We start from the raw sequence: 19,055 nt of genomic DNA, 5'->3' as shown, positions 1-19,055 counted from the left end.
CATATTTCTTCTTTTTCTTGAAAAAAATAAATACTATATGACATATATACTTTTTCTTGTAAAAACATAAATACTATATATATGACATATATAATAGTACATATAATATAATATTTTATTTTATAAATAAATCATATTAAATAAAACATATACAAACAAGTTGTATCATATACTATATATAGAGAGAGGATTTTATTGGAGAGAGAATGTTTATTGAATAGTAAATAAAAAAATAGTATCATTGTCTTTATATAGTCTATAGTAGTATGGTTGGAACCAAAATATTTCTATTGTATTTTTATGGTTATAGATTTCTATTGATTTATTGAAGGATAGAATTTGAAGATTTTTTTACTAAAAAAATGAAGGATATGATTGAAGTTTTTATGTTGTTTCTTACCCATTACATTGTCGTCATAGGGGTGGGAATAGGTCAGGCTAGGCCAGACTTTGAAAGGCCTGAGTTTAGCCTACAAATTTTTTTACAAGCCTGACCTATGGCCTTTCATAGACTTATTTTTTTGGTCTGGCCTGGAAGCCTATTTACAGGCGTACTTCATATTAAATCCATTCAATATTCAATTTTATCTACTTCTAAATTGGCTAAATTGGCCTTAAAGCCTATTTCACTGTAAGACTTGTCTACACTATAAGGCCTTAAAAGCCTATTTCACTACAAGGCCTTAAAGTCTACTTAAAAAGTCCATTATTTGAGTTTTTTTCTTGATTTTTATGTTTAATAGAAATTATATTTTAATATAAATAAAAAATAAATTTTAATAATATGCATATATTTTAATATAAATAAAAAATAAATTTAATAATATGCATAAATAGGCCAACCTATTAGATTTCGTAGGCTTTTTTATAGCTCAAGTCTGACCTATTTACTTAAAAAGCCTTTTTCAAAAGCCTAAATCTAACCTTTCATAATCAGGCCAGACTAGGTCAGACTTAAACAGGTCAGGCTGTAGACCCCTGTAGATCAACCTAACCTATTCTCAACCCTTGTCGAGTCACGTGAGCAATATTAATTGATACTACATTTTGAACAAAATATATATAAAAGATCTACAAAATCATATATATTTAGGCTAAAATTTCAAAAAAAAAAATACTTTATTTATTTAGTTTTGTTAAGGAGGGAGTATCAAATACTGTAAACTATCGATATATGCGCATTTTTTTAAGCTCAAAGAGTTCAATGGAACTCACTCAAATAGGTTGCATCAGTCTTCAAGTAACAGCATAATAATATGATTTGTTATGAGTCTCACCTCAAATGAGATTTGACATGAAAATTGATTTTAGTAGTGGAAGACATATTTCACGTCACAAGTCAAATTTGTAAATGTTAAATTAAACACAACTTAAATTTTAAAATAGTTTCAAAAAGTCTGTATATGATATATTGAACCACCGGCTATATCATGCCATTTAAGTCTCACAATAGATGTCTGGTCTTAAACATGTGAGAGATGTGATGAGAATCCACATCGAATGAAAAATAATTTTAAAATAATTTTATATGTGAAAAATATTTTTTACCTTATTGATGTGCTTCGTAAAGGTTGACTTAGACTTACCCCAAATTTTAAAATAATTATATTGCATTGATATAACATTAACATATGTAAAAATATTCTACTCACCTATACATAACAATTCTTATTATATACATCAATTCTTCCACACCCATCTATATAAACATCCAAAGTGCAACACACACAGTAGGTGGAAAAACAAGAGAAGCAAACACATGGCTGAAGCTAAGGAAATCAAATCACCATCACCAGTATCATGTCCCCCCTCTCAACTTCAATACTCACCATCTCTCACAAGATCACCCCTTCTTCATTCAGAGAATGAGGATACACCAAATCCAAAGAACAAGACCCCTAGAACACCAAGAATGTCTTTTACCCCACCTAGGTTTATTACCCCTTTAGGAACACCTGTTAGGAATGCTTTGAGACTAACCAAACTTGACCCTCAAGATGCTTGGCTTCCAATCACTGAGTCAAGAAATGGTAACAAATATTATGCTGCTTTTCATACTCTTTGTTCTGGGATTGGTATTCAAGCTCTTGTTCTTCCTGTTGCCTTCACTATTCTTGGTTGGTAAGTTCTTCATTCATATTTTTAATTGATTCAAGTGTGAATATTTTATATTTTATTTATAAAATTGAGTCATGCATGTGTGCCTCTCATTTCATGCCTCTCATTTCCTCATCTTGTTTCTCTTTTCAATAATTGTTTAGTGGACAGTCTCATGTTAGTTATATATCCTCACTATTAATTTATCCATTTTTCAGATTCATTTTGTCATTATTTTTCCCCTTCATGCTACTAGTTTACTACTGGTATTGAAATAAAATATAAATGAAGACTTTTTTACAATACTAGTTTTTTTTTTTTTTGTGGTGGTCGGAGTTTGAACCACGAACCTTGTATATATTATGCATTGTCCCTACCAAATGAGCTAAGCTCACGAGAACTACAATACTAGCTATTATTTTGAAATAATTTACAAAATGATATGTCTGTGATATCATACTCCAATATAATTCAATGACTCTATAAAATATTTTTAAACTATGGGTAAATAATTATTAATTTTTTTATGATGACAAATTTATTTATATGGGTAAATTATTTTTAAAGATATTGTATATTATCATCAATTAAATATTTAAAAATTTAATTAGAATTTTAAATTTTTCTAATCATTGAATGTAATAAAATAATCAAAGATGATTGACTGATTTGATTAAAAAATTACTTTTTTACAGATTCTTCATGTTATCTATGCATTTTAATCATGTTTAATATAAAATAACAATAGTCAAATGTAATAAAGTTTATTCAACACACTTAGACTAAAATTTATAAATAAATTCATGATAGACTATATTTTCAAAGCAGTCCACATGTTTCCCATTTTTATATATATAAAAAAATCATATTTAATTATTTTATAAAAAACCATTTTTAAAATGGGGATTAATTATTATCATAATATTATTAAAAAAATTATTTAACTCTATATAATATTTACATTTGATAACTTATAGAATCACTAGCGAAAAGACGGGCACTCACGTGCCCGTTTTTCCGTTTTTTTATTGCGCTGACGTTTGAAAATTATTAACGGTGTTTTTTATGAAATTTTGATTTGGATTAAAACAAAAAATATAAATGTTTGTTGCTTTCAAGTTATAACAAACCAAACATTATTTATTGCAATGACACCAACAATATAATAAAAAAAATATAATTTAGATTCTTTTTATTAATGACACCAACAACGATCTTTATTATAGAAAAATTTGATTAAGGGTATAATTGTCAAACCTAAAAGTATTGAAAGAGATAGTTTTCTTTATATATAGTATAGATTTAAGTCTTTTACTCTAGTACTTATTTTATTCACAAGTTATTATTATTAATAATTTGTTTTTTATGATTTTTTTTTATAAGCTAGAAATTCATTTATGAAAACAGAAACACAAAAAATGTTAGCATGTTACTTCGCTGAAATATTAGAGGGTGTGGTGGAGGTGCAATATTGGATGGGTCGATGGTTACGGTGATGGATTGGGTTTTTTTGGTAAAAATTAATTTTAATATTTAATTTTAAGTAAATGCATAAAACAATTTATATTTAACGGTTAACATTTAATAATATATAAATATTTATCTACTAGTAAGAAATTTATGTTGCTTTATTCAATTCAAATATTTTCAAATCGTTATTATAAAAGTCGTGAGTGGGGTTGACTCTAACTTAACTCTGGTTTGATTTAATGGGTAAAGAAGCCAATGAGTTAAAAGATCAAGGTTCAAGTTCGGATTAAAAAATTATACATTGTGAATAACTTTAATTTTATAAGGTTAAGTTAAAATTTACAGAGGAGAGCGTTTTATGTTTAATATTTTCATATATAAAAATGGATGTGTTTAATATGTACCTCTCAAAAATAATTTAAAAATGGACTCTTAGTTCGTAGGTGGACCAAGTTCATATTAGACGGCATTTGTAATAATAAGCTAGTAGTACATCCAACATAAATTTTTGACTTAAGGAAGAAAATAAAATATATCACTTTTAATCAAACTTATTTTTAAGTGGAAAAATAATAATTTTAATTTATAATAACTATCAAAAATGTATTTATGTTTTCTTCTAAAATACAGTTTATTTCAAACCCTATATATAGTCAACCAAAAAATAAAAGTGTTTTCAAACCCTTTTCTTACATACACACATGCTCTTAATGTTGATGAAACAAATGTGTGAATGGTTGCAGGACATGGGGAATAATAAGTTTGACAATAGCATTCATATGGCAGCTTTATACCTTATGGTTGCTCGTCCATCTTCACGAATCCAAGGAAGGTGTTCGTTACAGTCGATACCTTCAACTCTGCTTTGCTACTTTTGGTATGATACATCCACGTGTACATTCATTTCTTTTTCATTTTGTGTATACTATATATTTTCATTTGATTTAAGCAAGATGTTGCAACAAGTAATACTTACTTAAGTTTTCACCAAATCAGAGAAAATGTAATACTCTCTAAATGAGAATAATAACACATCAACTATTGGTCTTGGTCAGACTTTACTTATCTTTCAACAGAACAATTAATTAATTAAAATCAATTGACCGGAGTGTTGGAATGGTATGTTACAGGTGAAAAATTGGGGAAGTTGCTAGCCTTATTTCCAATACTATACCTATCAGCAGGGACATGTACTACATTGATCATCATAGGAGGATCAACAGCTAGGACATTCTATGAGGTTGTATGCGGAGAATCATGCACTTCCAAACCCATGACCACTGTGGAATGGTACTTGGTCTTTACATGTGTTGCTGTGGTCCTGTCTCAGTTACCAAACTTGAATTCCATTGCTGGAATTTCCCTCATTGGAGCAGTCACTGCTGTAGGGTATTGTACCTCCATTTGGATGGCTTCTGTGGCACAGGGTACCCTACCAGGTGTGAATTATAATCCAGTAAGGGGAGGGAACAGTGTTGAAAAAATTCTTGGTGTGTTTAATGCATTTGGTATCATTGCCTTTGCCTTTAGGGGCCACAATCTCATCCTTGAAATTCAGGTATGTGATGATATAAGATTATTTTTCTCTTAATTGACTATTCCCTCCGTCCCGCAATATATGACTCATTTGAAAATGTGCAATTTTGATCTACCTTACTTTGACCGTATTTTTCTACTAATATACAAAGATAAATAATATCATATAAGATGTCGTTAGATTCGTCTCGATGAGTATTTTCATAATATCAAATTTTCATAATTTTTTCTAATATATTATTATTCAAGATATTTAAGCTCAAAGTTATGCATTGACATGCGTAATAAGGTCAACTGTGTCAAGTATTATGGGACGGAGGGAGTATTTACTTTTATTGAAGTTGGTGACAAATGAAATAATTACAAGGGAAATGCTAAAAAGTGTTATGCGGCACTAATAATTACTCCCACTTTTTCATTATAAATAAGTCTTTTGTTTGTTTCACACAAGTATTAAGAAATATTGTATAAATGAAAGGGAGAAAAATTGTTTTTGAGTGTCTTGTCAAGTATTAATGCATTCTCCATTATCATAAATGTAAAATAAAATATGTTGAATTGAGAGTGATGAAAGTAGTATTAATTAGAGTTATAATTGGAAAAAAGTAATTAATATTGTATTGAAAAGTGAAATGAGCCAATTATTTAGCGACAATTTATTTTTGCAAATGACTCACTTATCATGAGACATAAGGAGTATAAGGGAAATGTTAATAAGTGTTTAGCGGTACTAGTTAAGTAAACTAATATAGAAAGGGAAATGTTAACCGGTGCCTTCAGGACACTGGTTAAGGAAATAAATATAGTAATATTGCAGTAGAAGTTGTGACATCAACTCCTCAGAAGTCTTAAAAATGTTATTCTTAAATTAAAACTTTCTTATTTTAGTTTCGTTAGCATGATACATATATAGTAAAGAAATAGTGTATTGGAAAGTGCGTAAAAATTGTATACTTAATTTTTCAAAGTAAAAAATTTGTTGTTTTCAATAAAAATGTTTTTTTTTGGTCGAAATATAAAAATGTTTTAATTTTAACTTTTTTAACTAGTACCTCAAGAGTACTAGTTAGCATGAGCAATAATGAAAAGAACAAATTTTGGTAAATTTCTCTATAGGGTACTTGTCAATGGTATCATTTGCTAAAATGTCAATTTGAAGTTTCTTTGCTTCTTTTATCTTTTGACTTTGTAGTAATGAGATAGGTACATTGTTTTGTTGACAATTGATACGAAGTATTGCTTTCAAAGTTGAAAGTTGTTTAAGAGGTTGGATGAAGTATACATCATTGAAGTTAGTGGATGACTTTCCCAGTCTTCCTTTTAGATTAATTGCAGTTCAGTTGATAAGTTGAGAGAAGGAGAATGACCCAAGCTCGTTTAGAGGGTACACCATTTGGTTATTACTACAAGTAAAAATTAATATTGTAGATTTATTTATAAAATTATGTATTTCGTCTATAATAAGGACATTTTAGATTCTTTTTTTTTCTTTAAGTAGCATAGTGGCTAGAAATTCATGAATAAGTGGGGTGTCCGAGATTCAAACCCTGACTCCTATACATATTTAAAAAGTTGATGTTTATGAATTAAATTTTAGATCACATACTTTAACTTTTCAAATACTCTTTTTTCTTGAATCTTATTATGGTGAAGGGAGTGCGTCTTTAAAGAGAATCAGAGACTTTTAACTAGCTGAACTCTAAATCGATGATTAGTCTTATAGTCACTTTTAACTAGCTGAACTCTAAATCGATGATTAGTCTTATAGTCGATTCAATGATTAATTTTGGGAAGGTATCTAGTATCTTATGTGAAATCTAAGGATCTTATCTTATTAGTTACAATCGATTACTAAACACTTGATTAATATATTATTCAAGTATCTTTTGATTCTCATCAAAATCTTTGTTGCAGGCTACTATGCCTTCAAGTGAGAAGCATCCATCACACGTTCCCATGTGGAAAGGAGTCAAGATTGCTTACACACTAATTGCCGCTTGCTTATTTCCCGTAGCCATCGGTGGATATTGGGCTTATGGCCAACTGGTAATGCATCTCACTAATTTAGAACCAAACAAAAATTATAAGAATTTGTCTCATGACTATAGAATATTGATTTTCTAATATACACATGATTTGTTATGCACATGATTTCTAAAATACAAGTGTTTTTTTTACTCTTTTAATCACTTATTTTGGTATTTAAATGAAGCTTATTTTATTGTCAAACAAACTATTTTGTTATCACAAATAGGGTTAATACATTTTTACCCCCCTGTAATATAGGCGAGTTCCGGTTTTCCCCCCTGTAAAAAAGATTCTTTCGATTCCAACCCTGAAATATGAAGATTCCGTCGAAAACACCCCTGATCAAATCTGGCACACGCCAGGTGCTGATGTGGCGCGCCACGTCACCTTTTTTGATGACGTGGCACGCTGACTGTATAATTATTTTTATTTTATATTTTTTTAATAGGGACACGTGGCATTTCCTATTTTTCAATAAAAAAAAATATTTTTTTAATAATTAAGAAAATATTTTTTTTAAGTTTTTTTAAAAAAATTTTTTAAAAAAATACCGAAAATTTTTTAAAAAAATTGGAAAAACTAATAAAAATGAAAACAAAAATCAGGAAAATTTTAAAAATAAAAAGTAAAATCTGGAAAAATTAAAAAAATAAAAACATTATGGAAAAAATTAATAAATTTTGAAAAATTCATATTTTCAGATTTTTTCAATACCGGAAAAATGAAAAAAAAATCATATTTTTTTTCGGAAAGTACTTGTCATTCAACCGTATAACATGATTTATATACCGGTGTCAATCAATATACATTGTATCCTGTTATTCGGACATGGTTTTTATAAATATGAATAATCTTCAAATTTTTGAAAATGACCAATCTTGAAATTTTTGAAAAAAGATTAATCATATTTACAAAAACTAAATTTTTGAAAAAAAAAAGATAAAAAAAATATGGTATTTGAGTCAAACATAATTCATATTTTTTTCGAAAAACATACAAACTGCTCAAAACATTTTTTATGTTAGTGTCTACTAGTTTCAATGGTATTTGAGTCAAACATAATTTATATTTGTTTTACTATTTGAACTTCTACTATTTAAATATTTTTTTCGAAAATTCATATTTTTTTATCTTTTTTTTTCGAAAATTTAGTTTTTGTAAATATGATTAATCTTTTTTCAAAAATTTCAAGATTCATCATTTTCAAAAATTTGAAGATTAATCATATTTATAAAAATCATGTCCGAATAACAAGATACAATGTATATTGATTGACACCGGTATATAAATCATGTTATACGGTTGAATGACAAGTACTTTCCGAAAAAAAATATGATTTTTTTTTCATTTTTCCGGTATTGAAAAAATCTGGAAATATGAATTTTTCAAAATTTATTAATTTTTTTCCATAATGTTATCATTTTTTTAATTTTTCCAGATTTTACTTTTTATTTTTAAAATTTTCCAGATTTTTGTTTTCATTTTTATTAATTTTTCCAATTTTTTTAAAAAAATTTCGGTATTTCTTTATTTTTTTCCAGAATTTTTTTTATTTGTTAAGAATTTTTTTCGTTTTTTATTTTTTTAAAAAAAATTTTAAAAAAAACTTAAAAAAAAATATTTTTTTAATTATTAAAAAAATATTTTTTTATTAAAAAATAGGAAATGCCACGTGTCCTTATTAAAAAAATAAAAAATAAAAATAATTATACAGTCAGCGTGCCACGTCATCAAAAAAGATGACGTGGCGCGCCGCATCAGCACCTGGCGTGTGCCAGATTTGACCAGGGGTGTTTTTGACGGAATCTTCATATTTCAGGGTTGGAATCGAAAGAATCTTTTTTACAGGGGGGAAAACCGGAACTCGCCTATATTACAGGGGGTAAAAATGTATTAACCCTCACAAATATTACTTTTTTTAAAACTATCACTTTACATAAATTAGATCGAAACTAAATTATAGTAGAGTGAAAACATCAAAAATAACTTCTTTACATGAAGATGCTAACTAGTGCTCATAAACATATGATCCTTTTTAAAATCTAAAACAAATTAACTCACTAACGACTAGGACTTATATTAATTTATACACATGACTCAAAATGTACAGATTCCTGAAAATGGAGGAATGCTCACAGCATTATACAAATTCCATTCCCATGACATATCAAGATTTGTGCTTGGATTAACCAGCTTCTTTGTAGTAGTGAATTGTTTGTGTTCATTCCAAATCTACGGGATGCCAATTTTCGATGACATGGAATCAAAATACACAACAAAAATGAATAAGCCATGTCCATGGTGGCTCCGCTCAAGTATTCGGATCTTCTCAGGGTTTTTATCCTTCTTCATAGGAGTGGCAACACCATTTTTGGCTAGCTTGGCTGGTTTAATAGGAGGAGTAGCATTGCCAGTGACATTAGCGTACCCATGTTTTATGTGGCTCGAAATAAAGAAACCAAAAAAATATAGTGTTATGTGGTGTCTCAATTGGTTCTTGGGAACATTTGGTATTGGTCTTAGTGGCATATTGATTGGTGCTAGCACATATGTTATTGTTCGTACGGGTGTTAAAGTGAGTTTTTTTGACCCTAAGTAGTTTTGATTATACAAAGAGGAAAGAACTACAAGGGAAATTAAGAAGATGATTGATCATGTTGTCTTTAATTTTGTACCCAAAATTGTCTACCCCATATGTAGTTATGTTTATGCTAAAATAATCATGATATTTGTGGTATTTAAGATATCAACAGTAAACCATTACAAAGAAGAAAAAATTAAACTTCAGCGTGCGAGTATGGTTAGATGTGTCCATGTGAGTTGCTAAGTAGGTTAAAATTAAGCTTACTTTTTCTCTACGGATTTTATTATAATTATTTTGTGGAAGTTTGATTTTTTTCCCAATAATGTCATGTTTATTTTCTTTGCTATTGAAAAGTGAAAATGTTGGTCATAATCAATTGATGTTTCATAAATTTTGATTCACATTCTAGTTTTCAAGATGTTTTCTTTTGTTCCTTAGTTTCATTTTACTTTTTTGACTAAAGTTTCATTTTACTTTTAGCATTGCATGATTTGACAAGTTAGAATTATTATTGAGGTTTTGACTAAATAAAAAGAATTTTATTGATTTATACCATAGTGTAAATATTTTTGACAGAGTTATCTAATTAAAAAACACCATATCATTATCAATGTTTCACTTGGTAGTTTCTTAAAGTCACGTTTAAAATGACTTATGATAGGGACGGAGCAAAACAATTTACACCGATCACATGACATGTCAGTGCATCAAGAGTTTACCCTAAACAATATATGATCTTACATTTTCATTTGTCTTGGATGTTTGAAAAGTGAAGAAGCTTCGAATCATTTTCAATTCGGTGACTTAACATCACTAGGGCAGGCCATAGCAAGAAAGCGATGGTTTAGTTTAAAAAAGAAAAAAGAAATTTTATTCGAATAACAACTAAGGCATATTTGTATGAGGCTATTGCTATGTAGAGAAAACGACCACATTCTGTGAACTTTTGGCATGAATGGATTTGTGCACCAAGGTACTTCATTATTTTTTGGACGGTTGAGAAACAGACAGGTGTGAGACTTGATGTTTTTTGCATGCATATTGGTTTTTTCATTATAAGGCAGATAACTGTTGAACTTTAATGTAAAGTCCTCTGCATGGGATCCATTTTCTTCTATCTCTCTAGCTAAAGCAGTCATGAGTCATGACATCATATTTACTATTTGTCTATTTCGCATGCTTGTTGGTGGCAATTAGAGTCGTTATTGTTATGGTTGAGTGATGATAGTCGTATAGTCTGAGTTTTTGATATGCCACGATTTTCTACACGGTTTTACCAACTTGATAGCTGGGTTCCCATTTGTCAAACAATCCGATTGTGTATAAGTTCGAAAAAAATTTGCCTTTTAAGTCAAATTGATAAATAAAGTTGATAAATTCTCATCAAATTGATTGGCAATGCTGTAAAATTAGCCCATTTTGAAGTACTTGAAGAGGTGCTTATGGACCAAAAAAGTTGGATATATTGGCATTTACCATGGTTATGTAGAAGCCATGCCTGCAAGACTTTCGATGCCATGTCATGGATGGTTACTGTGATGCCTACAAGCGAAAAAGAACGTCCGCACAGGTGACAGTTGACAAATACAATTTAAAGCTGCAAGGCCAGCAGGCTAACTAATTTTACAATCTCCCCATTTCTTGAAAGGAAAGGTAAGAGTGTGATTAGCAGCATTGTGTTCTACAAAGACTTGGAAAGAACTAAGCCGAAGTATAATCTCAAATATTGCAAGTTCTAAAATTTGATTTGCTAATCACTTATGGAAACATAAATAGGGTATTCTGATATATGCCAAGTCTTTCTTTTGCCACTCGGCATGTTAACACTAGCATGATCACAAAGGTTGCCACTTCAACTTCTCCCAAATATGCAGCTTAAATATTATTTTATCCCTTGCATTTCATTACAACAGTCAATTTGATATTAGCTAAATATCTTGGTCTAAAAAATAATAAGTGTAAAGCAAAAAGAACATACTGGCACTGCACCTATACAAATAAACTTGAAACGTCATCTTCAAAAATTAGCAAAGAATGAATGATAGAAGAGAAATCGCATCGTTAATGGCCTAAAATGAACATCTAATTATCTAATCAAACAGATGCATTGACATACTCTATGCACTCACAAATATGCTGTTGTTGGAGGAAAAGACTTCTACTTATACAAAATGTAAACCATCAGCAACACCGACAAGTTGCAACATCCGAGCATGTGTATGGCCTTGAATTTTCCTCTATCTCTTGTGGGGTAGGTATTCGTTCTAAACCGAATGAGCAGCAGAAGTTGTATATATTTCTACAAACTCCTTTACTGAAAGGATGTACTCTTTCTGGAACCGCCCTGCAGATTAATATAACGTGCTTAACATAGATATCCCGAAAAAACAGACATCTAACCATTTACCATCAACATACAGTTATAGCTGAAATATTAAAAGCAGTGCAACAACAAAACAGAACCGCGTTCCACCAAAATGTTATCTTTAGATCATTAAGTTAAAAATATGAAATAAATACAAAAACATCAGGGGACTACTTATCTAACCTTAGATAAGGAATCCGTCTTCTCCTTACAAGTTCATAGGTAGTCTGATTTGTCAGAATTAGGTAACTGCAAAAAGACAAACAGTGATACTCTTACTGTGTTGAACCAGGATATTCAACTATAAAGTCAACATGGTGGAGATAAAGCGCCAGAGTATAAGAGAGGACGAACAGCATTGATATTTTATTTCGCATATGGTTATATTGACAGAATAAACTCCTAATATTTAGATTAAATGCAAATGGTAGCAAACTCATTCAACAACTTATAAGCCAAAAGGTAATTCTGTTATACATCCTTTTTTCGAACACTTGGTACATTTTTTCTAGCCATTTCTTCTAAACTTCGACTCTCAAAACCTCCCAAGTATCATAAATTGGATTCTGAAAATCAGGATAACTGAATTTAAGTTAAACTCCTTGAAACAAATAGTCTTCATTAGATGGATCAAGATGGATCCATTTAGTCTTCATTAGATAAAATACACGGTTTATTGATCGTGCAGCATCAAGATGATGGAATGAAAACATTCAAATATATAAACTAAAATGTGTAGAACACAAAAGCAGGAACAGAAGGAGCACATTCCATTTCACATGCAAGGGTAAAATTACGCCATAATATGTAGAAACTAAGTCTTATCCCACTAAGTAGGTCAGCTACATGGATCAAATTATGCCATAATGTTCTATTATAAACCATATTTTGATCCAGCTCATTAATCTCTATATCTTTCTTAATAGTTTCTCTTAGTTTTTCTAGGTCTTCCTCTGCCTCTTGATCTGACTTCCCTCCATCTGATCTACTCTCGTTACTACGGAATCTATAAGTCTTCTCTCTACATGCTCAAAACACCTAAGTCGAGTTCTCATCATCTTTTCTACTATAGATGCTTCTCCAACTCTCTAATGTTGTCATTTATAATCATATCCCATCTAGTCTTACCACACATCCAATGCAACATCCTCATCTCTGCTCAGCTTATTTTATTCTCGTGTTAGTTTTTTACCATCCAACACTCTGTTCCGCATAACATCACCGATCTTACAGCTGTCAGATAAAATTTCACTTGCAAGGATCAAAATCAAATAATGGTAATACTCTCCGACATAGAATCCTCCCCCAATAAAAACGCGAAACAGAAATAGAAGGAATTATAAGACAAGTAAGGTGATAGATAGAGTACTCAGATAATCAGATTATTGATTTTAGTTTGGGAATAGTCCAGGTCTCCTGAAAAATGCTGGCATTCTTTCATTCATTAAAATTCTGACGAAAGATGGTTCTGACCCCACTGCCGTGAATTGGAATTAGGGTTAATTCAATAAAATATTTATTCATTCTTTTTAATTTCACATTCATATTCTATTAGAATTGTACACAAATTGTATAAGCATCTAACAGGTAAGAAACAGAAGCAGACACATAAATGCAGTCTGATAGCATAAATAATTGCAAGTATTACCTATGAAATATCAGTAGGAGAAGCAGAAATATAAGGCAAATTGACAGAGTGATCAACAGTAGTATCATGATCGCATCCTGCCACCTGACAGCCAAAAAATTGAGCATCCAACTTCAGATTACAAAATATACAGATAGAAGGAGGAATGGACTTTTTTCCTTTGGATTATGGCAGAATTCATAATTCATATAAAGTACAAGAGGGGTGTGAGAAACATATTCTCCATCAAAATATCATTAGGTGAATTCCGTGTGAGTCTCACTAAATAAAAATCCCCGGATATCTAGTACACCAACACGAAACTCAACCAATAACAACAAGTACAACACCAACCAAGCCTTATCCCACTAAGTGGGGTCTGCTACATGGATCACATTATGTCATAATGTTCCATTATAAACCAACCAATAACAACAAATATGATAGTAAAAAAGATGATACAAAGAGCAAGATCCTATTTGAACAAAAAAGGGATACAATCATCAACAATATTAATTTATCTGATTTTTATACCTAATTACCACCATCTGCAGCCAGTAACATTACATTGGTGTCAAGAGAAGGTAAGCCTAGGCAAAAAGGTAAGGTTATTGACTTACCAGGTTCTAAACACAGAATCATCCTCTACACTCATGAGGATATGACTATAGATGCCCCCCACCCAAACCCCTGATGTACATGTCAATTTACGAAGGGGGGATTTGACTAATAATGATTTTCCAGCATTTTAATCTTAAGCGAGTCTACGAGTTTCAACATTCATCCCAAATCATTCAAAAGAAATCATACCAAACACTTGTAATGTGAGCCTTCAGGTGTGAAATATACATGAAGCCAGTCCAGATGCACACTGCCGTCTCTTCACAGAGGTACCACCTAAAGTATTTTGACAGAAAGGAGGAAAATATTTAGTGACAAAAATATATTTATATGAAGATACAAAGGAACTGATAAAATTAGTAACATCATTGCCCAAATCTGGCAAATTATTGTTAGATGGAGAACATAGCTAATATTTCCATTCATCATTTCTACAAGTGTTCAAGTAAAGCTGTAAAGTAATACATTAAGGTGCTTTCATACACATACATATAAATGTAGCTTAGAACCGTCTATAATTATTAATCCAAATAGTACTTAGTAGGACATATGACTCAATAGGAAAATAAAAGCACATATGCTGTAAAAATAAATAAATTAGTGCAAGGATAACATGCTTAAGTCATGTTTCTAAGTACGTTTCTAAGTTAATCAAACTCATTTCTATTTTTAAGAAAATGAATAGTGATGCATATCAGTGTAGTTAGTATCCCACAATATGTATCCAGATATGATACGAAAACAGCCATGGGTGATACGTATCGGGGTCCTCATCCCAAACGACATTGTATCCCATGCGTCGTGTATCCCGGGTGTATCCCATGTATCCCGATTCAATCTAGTATCCTACGATACTGTGACATTTGTGTTTCAGTTGCAGAAACCAGATCGGGTTGCACGACCTGGAAAAAAATTCTAAATTTTTCCTTTTTTTTATGGATCAGTTCTGGAACAGGGTGGGTTTTGCACACGTCAAAAAATCCCAAATTTACCAGGTTTTCTTGGGCCAGGTTTATGTGACCCATCAGATATTGCAGGTGAACCATTTTGTATTCAAGAGTTCTGTTTTGTAACCTACCAATTAATTTGGAGCTATTCCCAAAAGCCACTCATCTTCTCTTCCTTTATGGCTTCCAACACATACACTCTCTGTTTCTCTACGCTCAATATGTTTGATTTTGATTGAATTAAAGGTGCTTTATGTTATTTACTTTTGTTTATGACTTGAGTTTTGAAGTATCTTGAAGTTTATATATGATATTTGTGAAGTATTTTGGAGTTTATATATGATATTTTAAGTCTTTTTTTTTGTTCATGTATCTTATGATACACAATACACGATTCAAAAAAATGGTCGAACGATACACGATACGTATCCCGATTTGACTACCATGATGCATATTGCAACAAGAAAATTATGAATCATGCAACAAACAAACAAAGGCATTACTGATATTTGTGGTGAACAATTGCATTTCCAGGCCACTTATACTTCAGCTAAATATCGATAGTAGTCGTTAAAATAATAGCATCAAGCTAATATTACATATTTGGTAAAAATGAAACTCCATATTTCAACATTATCAACTCACCAAAATTGACAATGATTACCCTGGCCAATGCAATTTCCCAGCCAAACACAGTGGTGATCAAACTGAAGAACACATTTGTCACAATCATGACAATGCTTTGCCCGTGGAGGCTGCACAATGGTCATCAACAAAATAAATGAGAACAAAATCAAGAGGATAAATTACTAGAGCACAAAATATAGCAGCGAAAGGGGATGTGTCGAGTATTTGTGGTACAAAGAAAGAACTCCTAATGTGCTGAAAGTAATATTAGAACATAAGGTAAAGGTAATTCGTAAAGTGAAGCACAATACATCACTTAGAATTCGATGGAAATATTGTTTTATAATGCTTATGTTACAAGCACACAATCCAGCATGACAAATTCATTCTAGAATTTTTACTGAAATTAAACAATCACTTTAGGTCAAAAGTCGAAACTAATAACACAAAACTAAGTATTGACATCAAGCTGCATTCTTTCTCTTACAAGGCATGATAAATTTAAATCAAACGACCAATACATAAACAATGGTTTCACTGAGTACAAGTGCATGTATGGCTCTTATTTATAATCACATACTAGGGTATACAGGGATCAATCACAATTTCATAAGAATCCACCAAATCCCTAATTTTTAGTAACTGCTACTTACTTATTAAGCATGTGTTATATAATTGATTTATGGTACTGCATTTAATACAATGCTGTACATAATGAAATTGAGTACTGAAACCATCAAACAAATGCCGCACTATCACTGAAATATGCATTGAAGAATCAATAAAAAATACATGACTTGTCGATATCATGACATAATACCAATTAAATTACATATCGCTGTTCGTAATACCTGCTCCACATTGCAGTAGGTGCACGTCCATGTTCTGCAAGGAAATAATAATTCGTATGAAATCGATCGAGGTGTATGGAATCAAAGATCTTATGGATGGATATCTACCTGATTGTTGATGCAGGAGGATACAATTCTGCCACCAACTTTGACCAATATGTTGTATTACTTCCGGCAACACATTTTCCAGTCTGATTTCCCTCCATCGAAATTACAAAGCTCCCATTTTTGCCTAAAGCTGGTTGACTTTGCTTAAGCATTCAGAAATTGAATATAAATAGTTAGATGAAACCCTTTACTTCACGTGTTATCAGATTCTTATTTTTAATGATAAATTTTAAAATGGGGAAAGGATGGTTTCTTACTTTGATGTTTCTGGTGTCTTTGTGTGTGCTACATTTTTCTTATTAACCTCCATCATCGCATCAAGGACATAACTGTACATTAGAAAACAGCAAAGGAAAATAAATCACGCCGGGAAGAGAAAATATAAATTTATTTCACAGTAGGGATTTTAAAAAACATTGTTCCTCATTGCAATCAGTATTGCTTTTACTGAAAGTAAATAAATTGTTTTATTACCCTGGATTAGAAACAGATGTAGCAAAGTATTGTACTAAAGTAACAACAAACAGCAGCAAGTATAAAGCAGTGTACCTGAAACAAAATCAAGTTAAAAAAAGAAAGTAAGAAAATTAAGCAATTATCTAAAACTGATTGGAAACACTAAATCACACATTCATAATATTTAAACTAGAATTTTCCTTAGTTTCCACACATTGATCCTCAAATGATAGATTTTATTCAAACTTCAGCACATTCCTCATATTACTTGACAGAAGCAAGGAAAGAATAGGTTGCAATATGTCCTTCTGGTAAGAATCAATTGTTGCTAATTTCTTCTGGCGACGCAATAAAACAACTGACAGACCCATTATACAAATAATCTTCATTTAATCCCTTGTGTAGTATATATATAATTTGATCTTATTTAAGAATTCACTGCATGTCAGTTTAAGGTGTGTTTTGAACTAGCACAAGTACTAGTCAGCTAAACTAAGAGGACAGTTTTGGATTTCTTGTGTACAAGAACTTTTAAGTTAATTTATGACTTGTAAGCTTATCGATATTCAATCAGCTGATTTTTAGCTTATCAGCTATCCACTATAAGCTAGCTTATCAACTATCCGCTATACAATAAGGAATATTTTATATCAAACAGAGCCTAAATGTGTTTCTGAAGAAAAATTTCCTAAACTGATACTAAAAAAACTATAGTTATTATTTCTCATCTCCTTTTTCACAAGCATTTCCAGAACACACAATGAGGCAAGAAAAAACGTACCACGGTTCTTTCTTAGTCTTCTCAATTAAATCTCCATCAAATAAGAAAAGAACACCGGCGTAAATCAGATGAACCACCAGCAAGAGCAGCTTCAAGCACGACGAAGACCTTCGAGCTAAAATTCATCAAACAAATAAACAATTACACCAAAAAAATTGCAGAAAATCGAAACTCACAGTAATCACACACAACATTCACAATTCAGCATGCGAAATCGAATTAAACAGAATAATAATTAAGCTTAAAAACAATAAATCAATTAAGCGTGGGCGAACCAGGATCAGCGAGGCAAGGAGAAATACGGAAGCATAGATCCATCGGTTGATTCGGAAAGGGAGTTGATGAAGGGCGGCATATATCGACGATTGTCATCATCGAAGGAAGGAGGAAAAGATTCGCATCGGAGATTTCCCGGGAAAATGTAATTTTCTGAGTTGAAATGAATTTTCTCGGGAAAATGAATGAGTGAAGGTGATAGAGAGTGATTCTTTTTTATATGAATCTGTTAATTTAACTGTTTATTGGAAAGGGTGCGTAGTGCGCATCGTGAACGAGTGATTTAAGCTATCGGTCTTGTTTCCAGGATGATGATGATTGATGAGATTAAGATGAAGCTGGTAAGACTGTTAGTTTTTTTTCTTTTTTTTTGAGGGACTGTTAGTTGTTAACTTATTTTATTTGCCTAATCAATCCATCAATAAATACTAAATAGGCATTTTTTAATTAAAAAGTATTTAAAAAATAGGTATTTTAACTTTTTAAATTGTAAATTTGGATAAATTAGTTCTTATATTATTAGAATACTAGTAAATAAGTTTTAGGTTTTGTTTTGAAAAAAATAGTGAATAGTTAATAAACTAGTTTATAGCATTATTGTGTACATTTGATAGACCAACTAATAGCTGATAGCAGATAAGTTAGTATATTAAGTTTATATTGTTTGATAAAATTGACAGT

At 30.8% G+C, this 19,055-nt stretch overlaps 2 protein-coding genes across 3 annotated transcripts; one reads left to right on the top strand and one right to left on the bottom strand.

The window, feature by feature from the left end:
- The first annotated feature begins 1,734 nt into the window (after positions 1-1,734).
- On the top strand, positions 1,735-9,918 carry LOC146920236 (lysine histidine transporter-like 8). Its single transcript, XM_085713657.1, has 5 exons — positions 1,735-2,121; positions 4,311-4,444; positions 4,698-5,125; positions 7,018-7,149; positions 9,242-9,918. The coding sequence occupies exons 1-5, from the start codon at positions 1,760-1,762 to the stop codon at positions 9,728-9,730; spliced, it is 1,545 nt and encodes a 514-aa protein (XP_085569783.1). The 5' UTR covers positions 1,735-1,759; the 3' UTR covers positions 9,731-9,918.
- A 1,654-nt stretch (positions 9,919-11,572) lies between these two features.
- Positions 11,573-18,673, bottom strand: LOC146920235 (DHHC-type zinc finger family protein). Of its 2 annotated transcripts, none has more exons than XR_015011712.1 (11): positions 18,374-18,673; positions 18,099-18,213; positions 17,336-17,410; positions 17,119-17,190; positions 16,862-16,999; positions 16,754-16,787; positions 15,921-16,030; positions 14,518-14,604; positions 13,729-13,812; positions 12,264-13,557; positions 11,573-12,059 (listed from the first exon to the last, which is right to left on the bottom strand). XR_015011712.1 is itself a non-coding variant. In XM_085713656.1 (11 exons), the coding sequence occupies exons 1-11, from the start codon at positions 18,471-18,473 to the stop codon at positions 11,897-11,899; spliced, it is 1,044 nt and encodes a 347-aa protein (XP_085569782.1). In that variant the 5' UTR covers positions 18,474-18,673; the 3' UTR covers positions 11,573-11,896. The 2 variants fall into 2 exon arrangements, 1 of the variants encoding a protein (XP_085569782.1); XM_085713656.1 differs by having other exon boundaries at positions 12,264-12,329.
- Between the last annotated feature and the right edge of the window lie 382 nt (positions 18,674-19,055).

This window comes from Medicago sativa, chromosome 5 (assembly GCF_051527215.1).
Source record: "Medicago sativa cultivar Bolivia chromosome 5, Bolivia_mono, whole genome shotgun sequence".
NCBI classification, from domain to species: domain Eukaryota; kingdom Viridiplantae; phylum Streptophyta; class Magnoliopsida; order Fabales; family Fabaceae; genus Medicago; species Medicago sativa.
The sequence above is the reverse complement of the archived record's forward strand: the minus strand, read 5'-3'. Positions and strand labels throughout refer to the sequence as shown.